The sequence below is a fragment of the Salvelinus namaycush genome, chromosome 37 (genome assembly GCF_016432855.1).
Source record: "Salvelinus namaycush isolate Seneca chromosome 37, SaNama_1.0, whole genome shotgun sequence".
Lineage (NCBI taxonomy): Eukaryota > Metazoa > Chordata > Actinopteri > Salmoniformes > Salmonidae > Salvelinus > Salvelinus namaycush.
Window position 1 is genome coordinate 31,426,166 of NC_052343.1, and position 10,788 is coordinate 31,436,953.

At 46.3% G+C, this 10,788-nt stretch overlaps 2 protein-coding genes across 4 annotated transcripts; one reads left to right on the forward strand and one right to left on the reverse strand.

Moving 5' to 3' along the window:
- The first annotated feature begins 11 nt into the window (after positions 1–11).
- On the forward strand, positions 12–3,300 carry LOC120031463 (RNA-binding protein 12B-like). Its single transcript, XM_038977236.1, has 2 exons — positions 12–115; positions 472–3,300. Exon 2 carries the CDS (start codon positions 503–505, stop codon positions 2,048–2,050), a length of 1,548 nt encoding a protein of 515 aa, XP_038833164.1. The 5' UTR covers positions 12–115; positions 472–502; the 3' UTR covers positions 2,051–3,300.
- Positions 3,301–4,421: 1,121 nt separating this feature from the next.
- si:ch211-197h24.6 lies at positions 4,422–10,705 on the reverse strand. Of its 3 annotated transcripts, XM_038977240.1 has the most exons (12): positions 10,611–10,705; positions 10,276–10,363; positions 9,220–9,250; positions 7,643–7,726; positions 7,302–7,441; positions 7,062–7,187; positions 6,893–6,938; positions 6,734–6,793; positions 5,944–6,320; positions 5,755–5,859; positions 5,283–5,397; positions 4,422–5,167 (listed from the first exon to the last, which is right to left on the reverse strand). In XM_038977240.1, the coding sequence occupies exons 2-12, from the start codon at positions 10,360–10,362 to the stop codon at positions 5,124–5,126; spliced, it is 1,215 nt and encodes a 404-aa protein (XP_038833168.1). In that variant the 5' UTR covers position 10,363; positions 10,611–10,705; the 3' UTR covers positions 4,422–5,123. The 3 variants fall into 3 exon arrangements, with proteins under 3 accessions (XP_038833168.1, XP_038833167.1, XP_038833166.1); XM_038977239.1 differs by lacking the exons at positions 9,220–9,250; positions 10,276–10,363; positions 10,611–10,705 and having other exon boundaries at positions 5,283–5,394; positions 7,643–9,197; XM_038977238.1 differs by lacking the exons at positions 9,220–9,250; positions 10,276–10,363; positions 10,611–10,705 and having other exon boundaries at positions 7,643–9,197.
- Between the last annotated feature and the right edge of the window lie 83 nt (positions 10,706–10,788).

Consider the following 10,788-nt stretch of genomic DNA (forward strand, 5'->3'; position numbering starts at 1 on the left):
CAGTTAATGTGGTCGGGCTTGTAAAGGGACAACATTTAGACCTATCAGCATCACATAAAATTACGATATAAAGGTTAAAATACAGAGGAGTCAGAGTTGTTATGGTTTTCATCTGGTAAGTAATTTGAGGAGTTGAGCTGTTTACCTTTTTAACTGAAATATTCTTAAATGTTTCGTCTTACAGGGCAGGCTAGCTAGTCTCATTTCACAGCCACCGTGCCAACTAGCTAGGCAACCAGGTGTTCATCATAATAATGTACCGCGGGCCAGCGTTCATCAGTTGTGTTGTTGGTTATTTAACGTGTTTAATTTCTATGGAAATTCTGGAATTTGGATGTTCTTAATAGAAGTAAAAAATTATGTGCCCATTTAAATATTTAATACATTTAAGAACAGCAACAAAATGATAAACAACTCGATTTCTGCTTCATGTTAAAGACTGATTTTCTTGTTTGTTGTATCTGTTTCCAGATCTCTGGTTGCCAGATAAAAGGAGTTAAATATGACCATAGTACTTCGGTTGCAGGGTCTGAATATTGAGGCCGGGACTGAAGACATACGCAGATTCTTTACCAACTTATACATCCCAGAAGGTGGTGTATATATTATAGGAGGACACCTTGGTGAAGCGTTCATTGTGTTCACTACAGAGAGAGATGGCCAGCACGCAATGAGGCGCTCTGGAACTCTTCTTAGAAAGTCTCCGGTGACCCTACATATTAGTAGCATCGCAGAACTGCAACGAAAAATGGAGTCCAAATTACAGAGGGAGAAGCTCCTTCCAGCGCTGTTACCTGAGAAGAAGCCTTTGCTGACCCCGGCAGCACCCTTGCCCGACCCTGTCACAGCCCTACTGTTCGGCCTTGTTGCTGTTATCCAAGGACTGCAGTCTAATCAGCCAGGAGAGCACAACAAAGCGACAGCAGCACCTGGTCCTGTGCTTAGGGCCGATAGTGCAGCTGTCGGTCCTGTGCTCAGGGCTGATAACACAGCTGTGCCTGGGGGTGAGCTAAGGAGATCAGATGAGGCTTACAGGCCAAGACCAAGCTACGTCAGGCTCTTTGGCCTGCCAAAGACAGTCACCAGCCAGGAGATCTGCCACTTCTTCAAAGGCCTGTTGGTCCAGGATGTGATAGCTAATGTGAAGCTGGGCGTGAGACAGGGCTGCCTTGTAAAGTTTGGGCATGCCCAGGACGCATGTGATGCTCTAAGCTTCAACCACCAGCAACTGGGCCGCATCAGCGTGGAGGTCCGTGGGGCCTCTGAGGAGATGTGGAGCTATGCCATCCAGCAGTGTCAGAACCCTTCATATGACCCCTTGGAAAACCCCTTGTATAGGCCCACAACGCAGAGAGATAGAACCTCATACAACCCCCAAGAAATACCCTCGTATACAATCCAGAGAGATGGACCCTCATTAGAATCCAAGGAAATGCAGCACCAGGAAAGGGCAAGGCCCTCATACAGAACCCAAAGACAAAGCTTGTATGAGCCTGACAGAGAAACACACAGGACCTGGGCCAAGAGGCGCTCTGAGGACAGGTCGCTGTCACGGTCACCGAAGAGGCCCAGATCCTGTGAGTCCCTTTCACCGAGCGTGGAGTACTGTATTATGGCCAAAAATCTATCCAAAACAATAACGAAGACTGAGATAAAAGAATTGTTTGGCTGTCCGAACATCGCCAACAGCAAAATATTACACTTACTGTATAAGGATAGCATGAGGACAGATACAGTGTTTGTAATATTCGACCAAACGGAAGACTACGTTTATGCTTTGAACCTCAATGGCTGCCATGTTGGTTCCCAGGCCATAGACGTCTCCTCTGTCACCAAGGAGAAGATGCAAGCCATGTTGTCAACTGGGAGACACCATGGCAACCCCAAGACCACATCAGCAGTGTCGGAGCGAAGCGAGGAGAAACATCAGATTGAGAGTCAGGGTGAGACAGTTTCCCACAGCACAGACATGCGTTTACGTACGAAACCTCCAGTCAGACGTGACGAAAATGGAAATAAAAGATTTTTTCTGCGACATTCCTCTGACTGAACAGTTTATCTACATTCTGCGTGATCAAGATGGCAACGGCATCGGTGAGGCTGTGGCTCAGTTTAAAACGGAGGATTTTGCCACACAGGCCCAGAAACGACATGGCAAGACATGTATGGGGACCAGAGTGCTGCTCACCTGTATCAGCTTCCAGCAGATGGAGGACATCGTGAAAAGGAATGCGTGAGGAAGATGACCTACTCCTCATATTTACATTTGTCATTTAGCAGACGCTCTTATAGAGGACTGCAGTCTAATCAGCCAGGAGAGCACAACAAAGCGACAGCACCCCGTGAGTGCATACTTTTTTCTACTGGTCCCCCGTGGGAATTGAAACCCAAAACTTAGCGTTGCAAGTGCCATGCTATACCAATTGAGAAATACTGGACAACTGTTGACCAGAGCCACATGGGGATCTGGTTGGAAGTAGTGGAATCTGGAGGATAGGGTGTCATCTGAGATTGTCCATAAAACTCTAAAGATGGCACTTTAGGACTGAGCTCATCACTGGAATGAGCATCCTTGAGGCGTAGTGGCTTCGAGAAGTGTTAACCCCATACCCTCCAGTCAGTCAACAGTTACATTTGGACAAGTCTAAACTGGATATGAGTCAATATCCAATGATTCCAACTTTAATTTCAAGACCTCCCATGGTATAGAGACCCTTTAATATTTCTATAATACCAATGGTGGCAAATCATTCTACACCTGCAGGTTGATTTAAATGCATTTCACACTGTGCAACATTGTGACAATGTTTGAAAACCAGAAACAGTATATCAGGCAACAGGACAGCATTTCATTTCTCTTCTGACATTCCTTATTTCTTTTATTGGATTTTTCATTCCAAAAATTACTTTGAAACCAATATTTGTGTATTTTTGTCACTAATTAAATGTTACCAAAATGACCTGATTTTGATTCAAACTCTTATTAAACTGTTTTCAATTATGCTAGTATGTCAATTCACTGCGTTTATGGTATATTTAAGGTCAACTTGAGAGCCAGCAACATTTCTCACACAGCTGGAGAAGCATAGATGACACCACTGAGACAGTTTATTTTCAGTTCCCTATTTTGTTGGATCAGATAAAATACAACTCATAGAATCCCCTGGGTGATGCACAGTTCCAGTTTTACATCGAAGGAACAATAGCCTCCATACTGTGCATTTGGAAAGTACTCTAAAATGGATTAAATACATTTTGCCCCTCAATCTACACACAACCCATATGGACAAAGCGGAAACATGTTTTTTAGAAATGTTTGCAAATTTATTACAAATAAAAAAACATACCATATTCTCAAGTATTCAGACCCTTTGCTATGAGACTCAAAATTGAGCTCTGGTGCATCCTGTTTCCATTGATCATACTTGATGTTTCTGCAACTTGTTTGGAGTCCACCTGTGGCAAATTAAATTGATTGGGCAGGATTTGGAAAGGCATACCAGTCTATATAATGTCCCACAGTTGACAGTGCATGTCAGAGCAAGAAGTGAAGTTTGGAACCACCAAGACTTCCTAGAGCTGGCTGCAGTCGGGGTAGAAGGGCCTTGGTCAGGGAGGTTATCAAGAACCCGATGGTCACTTTGACAGAGCTCCAGAGTTCCTCTGTGGAGAACCTTCCAGATGGACAACCATCTCAGCAGCACTCCACCAATCAGGCCTTTATGGTAGAGGCCAGACGGAAGCCACTCAGTAAAGGCACAAGACAGCCCGCTTGGAGTTTGCTAAAATGCACCTAAAGGACAATGACCATGAGGAACAAGATTCTCTGGTCTGATGAAATCAAAATTGAACTCTTTGGCCTGGAGGCCAAGCGTCACATCTGGAGAAAACCTGGCACCATCCCTATTGTGAAGTATGGTGGCAGCATCATGATGTGGGGATGTTTTTCAGTGGCAGGGAGACTAGTCAGGACCAAGGGAAAGACAAACAGAGCAAGGTACAGAGAGATCCATGATGAAAACCTGCTCCAGAGTGCTCAGGACCTCAGACCGGGGCGAAGGTTCACTTTCAAAAGGACAACGACCCTAAGCACACAGCCAAGACAACCCAGGAGTGGCTTCAGAACAAGTCAATGTCCTGGAGTGACCCGGTCAGAGCCCAGACTTCAATCCAATCAAACATCTCTGGAGACCTGAAAATAGCTATGCAGTGATGCTCCCCATCCAATCTGACAGCTTGAAAGGATCTGCAGAGAACAAGAGAAACTCCCCAAATACAGCTTGTAGCGTCTTACCGAAGACAACGAGGCTGTAATTGCTGGCAATGGTGCGTCAACAAAGTACTGAGTAAAGGGTCTGAATAGTTATGCAAATATATTTCAGTTTAATTCATTTGCAAACATTTCAAAAAACCTGTTTTTACTTATTGGGTAGTGTGTGTGTAAATTAATACATTTTAGAATACGGCTATAACGTAAGAAAATGTGGAAAAAGTCAGTGTCTGAATACTTTCCAAATGCACTATAAATCCTGGGATTCCGTTCAGGCCCAGCCACTCAGAATGAGTTTCCCCCCACAAAAGGGCTTTAATACAGACAGAAATACTCCTCAGTTTCATCAGCTGTCAGGGTGGCTGGTCTCAGACGATACTGCAGGTGAAGCCAGGTGTGGAGAAAAACAGCGATGACAAGCCCAACTCAAACAGCAGTCAGTACATCAGTAACCCATTTACCACCAAACATCTGTTTCCCTAAACATTACACTTGTTTTCTATCTAACACTTAATTTCTAAACATTAAACAAGATTCATCCAAGAAACCCCAGTAAAATATATGCCAAAATCACATATGAATACAGACAATAATTAAAACTAAAAGTCAAACTTTGGTCCAATCTATTCATGTCAAAATAAGTTATGTAAAAACAAAGTCTGCACTAATAAGTACACAATTGTATCAGAGTTTCTGCTTTGAAGGAAAATTATAACTATATAAAATAAAAATCCTCTTCAGTGGCTAGACAGACAGCTGCAGACCCCATGGACTCAGGGTATATCTTGGGGGTGAGGCGGAGGTGGTGGATGGGTTACCCCAGGAAGATGGATGTCACGTGGGGATGGATCAGTTAGTTGTAGTACCTGGATGGACCATCAGAGTATCTGGAAGGGCCTGCAGAGAGGAGATCATAGATGAGACTGATGTACTGTAGATTTCTGAACCAAACTACAGCCATTAAAAGGCTGGACGTGTGTGTATTTAATTTTTCAACTGGGGCCGTGCGTACCGGAAAGGTTCCCAGAGAAGCCACCTGAGAAGCGGTCACTACCGCTAGCCATTCTGGGAGAATCGGAGTAGCTCATGGAGCCCAGCGACGAACCGCTCTTCATACTAGGACCCTGCTGGAGACAAACGCACATACACTGAATCAAGGAAAACATCAAAGGGGACAAACTACTGAGGAATTCTTTGTGGTTTCCTGAATCGCACCATCTACCTTACGACTGTATGGGAGTACACAAGGAACAGGTTTAGACAGTAAGGACGTGTGCTGTCAGAACACAGAAGGTTCTAGAGCACTGCCATAATCAACAGCAATAAATCACTGACTGAACACAGACAGGAAGTGGATTAAAGGACTGAATCAAGTGACATTTATCCTCACGTCACCAGTTCCTGTTACAGGAAGCACCTGAGAGCTGTTTGTTGCACTGGTATTGCAGCTGACAGAGCACGGTGTGTGTGTGTGCACGGCATACCGAGGAAACACTCCTAAGTCTGTAGTCCATTAGGACATCCGTCAGCTTCTGTGTCACCTTCAGCACGATCTGAGCATCACCCTCGTTCTCGATCTGGAAATTGTCCTACACACAGGAAACAGACCCTCAACACACACAGCATGTTTAAATAACACGGGAAAGCATAGTTTCACACACAGTTCCACTCACCAGGTATTTGAGCAGTGTGGACGGAAGGCTGCTGGTTTCAGGTACAGCTCCCATCAACCCTTGGCCTGATCCACTTCCCATCTGTCCCCCTCTGAACTCATCAGGGTAGCGGCTTCCCGGACTCTCCCCCAACAGCCCCTCCTGGCCAAAGCCTCCGTCCCTTCCCAGCCCAAAGCCATCGGCTGAAACCCCCAGCCTCTGCCCCCCTGTATTGTCAGGGTAGCCTCGGAAGCTCATGTCCCTTTTCTGGAAGGCTGTAGAGGGAGTGGAGCGAGAAAGGGGGTCAGAGTAGCCCCCCATACCACCCATGGGGTAGTTGAGGAGGCCGCCTTGGAGAGGGAACTCCCCTGGGAACAGAGGCTCTGCAAACCTGCCACCTAGAGGGAGACAAAAGACTGCATTTGGACTACTACACACTGCATCCCAACATAGACCAGTCAAGCACACAACAAAGGTCTTATCACCTCAGCAATTTCTGTTAACCAAGAAGTAAAATCTCAAGTAATTTGGACAGCTGCGTGATTATTTATACTTGTTTGAAATTGCAAACAAACTCAACTAAAGCCCCCCCCGCCCCGCGAAGCACTTGAGGCGAAGCAGGTTAAGCACCGCCTTTACCCAATAAGGCCAAATAACCAGTGATGAAAAACAAAACCGGAACTAATGCTGCTCGGATCTCACGCATCCCATTCAGTCCTTGCAGATTATCTCAGTCTACATTCAGAATCTGCCCACGGGAGATTATCACCTCAGAGGCAACCTTACACTTCTCCCCCACACACGCTCTCACCTGGTTTTGGTCCTCTAGCTCCCATCCCTCCTGGTGGCCCCATGTTGGGGATTGCTGAACCTGTGATGACAGGGAGATATGTCAAAACCACAGTACATTTAAAAACAGACTGAGCACAATGAGATTCAGACAAACTTGAGAATAAACAGAAAAACGTACGTAGTCCTGCAAACGCTTGGACCTCACTGGGCTCCTTCAGAATCACCTGAAAACACCGTACAGAATCAAGTCAATAACCAACAGCACCAGAGAGGTCCCCCCCGACGCATCTCAATAGTCTGCCGTGGTTTCTTTTCCTCATCCATAGCTTTCTGCTCCCCCTTCTCACCTTTAGCTGTCCCCTGCCCTCTGCCTTCTCCAGCTCTGCTGCTGCTCTTTTCACCTTCTTCCTCACTTCATGGTCCTTTGTGGCAGCATCTTCCTCAAAGGGCACCTTGGCAGAATGATTTTGCTTCTAGAGAACAGATGAGACCATACAGTTACACAGCATCATAACATAGACCTGTAGATCCAACAGCCTTTTACAGGGACTTTTACTGTGAAAGTTAAGTGACACACATGGCCTCACCATGTATCTGAAGGAGTGCTTCCAGCCCTTGATGTGAGCCAGCATGTCAGTCTGCAGACGGCTCACCTTGCAGAGTTTACACTGGTAATGGGGCGGGACTGACTTACTGGGGCTGCGGTACTCCCACACATACTGAAGACCTGCAGAACATAAGTGACAGCTCTAACAAACAACCATGGGCAATGAAACATCTCAACAACCAATCATAGACTTGAAAAACAAATCATAGAGGCCCATGAAGCCTATATTAGTGATAGAGTGCAATGGAGTGACTTGACTTAAATCTCTTGAACCCTTTGGGGCATAGAGCTACTACCATGGTGCAATGAGTAGGTACTCACCAATGACAGTCTCACCAGTGATGGCCTTCAACTGTTTGGTCAAGGAGGGGATGGTCTGGACATTTCCCGCCTTGGTGGTGAACACTGGGTAATGCACAGAAGTCAACACAAAGCACAAACATGGCAGAGACTGCATAAAGAGATCGCCATCCTGCCCACGAACAGGTGAGACCAAAGGGTCCACACGTCCAGTCATCTGACCAGCAGGCAGCCAATAGCTGAAGAGCCTCATACTTCAGGAAGTGAAACACTGCAGGTATACTTCAAAAGAAGGTATAGCTTTAAAAAGGTCACTGTGCATTCCTTACACAACCCCCCAGTCAAAAGACTTGTAGTGGAGTTTAGAGGTCCTTCATTTACTGAACAACAGTTAGAAACACAACCCCTGCTCTTCTGAGCCTCTGAGGTCCTGTTTCCAGCCGTGCATCATCGACAACGTCTGGTAAGAATCCTTACCATTTGTGCGCTACACAGATTGGTTGGGAGTACTGGAATCTCCTGCTCTGGCTGGTAATCAACGTTGCTGGTAACCAAAAATAACTTCATTTGATTCGCTGTGTGCAATTCGAGCCCCACCTTCACAAGATCATGATTCCTTAGAAGGTTGCCTGGAAGGCACACCAGGGTCTGTTTCATGCCACGTTATAGTACTGACCGCTACACAGAAGAGAAGCCAATCTGAGGTATGGAGGCCTGCTGAAAACCGTGGGGGCTGCAGTTCTTCTGCCCACCTAGACACAGGTCAGAGCTGGGCTATAGGATTCTCTCATTCCCATCAGGCACTCCTCCATACCTGTGTCCAATCAAAGCAGTGAAACTCTTGCATGGGTACTGCAGGTCCCAGTCACATTGGCAGACAGTGAGTTGAAACACTTCCTTCTCTTTGAGGGCCACAAAGGCCCCGAAAGAAAGTCCTGCTGCCAGCATCCATTGCCCATCTGAACTACCATAGGCTTATGAGGCCACATTTTTGTGCCGGGGGCTGATAGCCCTAAATTACATTGGGATGGAGTATCCCATCTCATCCACCACCAATGTGTAGCACCCAACTGGGTGATGCACGGCAGTCATGTGGGCCCACAACATCTGACCCAGACAGGATCCTTACTGATTTGACTTGCACCAATATGGGGCAACAGCTCTACAGAGAGCACCTGCACACCTATGAGTTCCCTAGAGTTAGACATTCTTCTGAGAGGACAGGTTTCACGTTGCGGTTTCTAAAGTTGTTCAGACTGTAAATCATGGACCAAAGTGTTTTATGAAATAAAACTACTTTTAATGCATCTAAAAAGATTTGTGCACATTGTATCAAAGACAGACCCCCCAAAAAGTCATTGAAATGAACACTAGGGAAAAGCCTTTGTGAGCCACACAGCCTAAGCCTGTGGACAGTGACTAAGTTCACTGGCATTTACAGCAACCTCTAAGAGTTGTGAATCTCAGACACAGCCCAGAGCCCACGCTTGGACTTGCCCCCTGCCCAATCAGCCACCAGCAAAAAGGCAGGAGGATGTGAAGTCACAGCTCCCAACCTCCTATCAGAGGCAGTGATGCTGTGTGGAGGCAGAACTTACCTATGTCAGCAGAGAAGTTAGGCTGCTTTCTCTGTCAGTTGGGATAACCAGGCCGAAGGAGAGAGAGACAGACAGGCATTAGTGAGACTGGAGGCAGCAGAGGGGCAAACCCCACTGCACCGTTCCCCAAACAGTGGGTCAGGACCCCCTAGAGGGTTGCAGCTTAAGATTGGGTTCTGGATAGAAACATTGGTTTGGTTTAAGCAAAGCTTCAGGTGGACCACAGCAGAAAAACACATCGGAGAAACCTACTGCACTCCTGTCTCTATGGAGAGAGAGAAATGTAATTTCAGCCTCTCCTCCATGACCCGGTCAGTGACATGAGGGAACTCTGAGCTGTCACTGACTCTGCACTGTACACATGCGCTTTACCTTGAAACGAAAGTACAAGTACTCTAGTCAGGGGTTCCAATCAGAATATATATCTGTCACAAAGGCATCATAGAACCAAGCTGCCAGTGAGCCTTAGTGCTAATAGCTCAGCAGGAAAATTAGTGTTATGGGGGCTGACTGCCCACTTAAAAGAAAGACAGCGATAAAGAGGGCATGAGATTGCCCAGAGAAAACACCCAGCCCTGTTACCCTCGTTAGTTGCAGCCCTTCTACACTTGGTAACAGGGTTATCTGGAATTCCTGCTGCCCACAATACTCTTTAGCATCTCGTAGTCAATGGGTAACTCAAGCCCCGATTGAGGGGCAGTGCAGCAGGCTGCATCTCCACAGAAACACTTAGTCTCAGGAGACCAGAGAGCACTGATCAGTCCCTGCTGCTCCAGCAGTGTCCAGTGTCTGTGTCCAGCCAAGGGCGGCTAGTAAGGGTCCATACCACTTCCTCTGCACAGAGCACTGCTACAACTTTAGGAATGAAACCGGTTAGAAGACCATACAAAGACTACGTACACAGTACTCTCAAAACCACTGTTTTGGAATCCTCTTATCACAATAGACACTTCAGGATGGATTAATTAACATCATCTGGGTTGTGAATGACTAGTACTACAACTATAATTCTAACCGGGGGCAATTGGCATGATTACCATGGGAGACTGAACTTACCCTGTTGTTAGCCCCTCCATTAGCGTTCCTGAACCTCTTGTGTGGTGGGGCGCCATAAGATGGCCTTGGATTGTTGCCGTGCTGCATTCTGAGGGTCATCACAAACAAATAAAGACAGCGTTTAATATCTAGTTATATGGGCCACATCATTTTTTAGGGTGACTCAGAAACAACGCAGCTGGCCTTCTTGTGGGAAAAACCACTTGGCCACGCACGGTGCAAAATATGGTGATTAGCTAGCTGTAGCCACAATATAGTAACGCTACCCGGACAACGTCCTCCAAGGTTACTATAGAATAAATACGGTGTGGTATGAGTGACATGGAATACTCTACCTGAAAAATTTAGATTCGCTAAAGCTAAAACCAGAGCGGGGTGAATTTTGCGTGTCAAGAAGAACAACTAGCAAATTGACGCACGCGCAATTGTGTATCTCTTTATAGAAAGACCCGTGACGTACCTGATTTTGTGAGCCTATGCGTTTGCCTGTGTACTCGAAGTCGGAAATTTGAG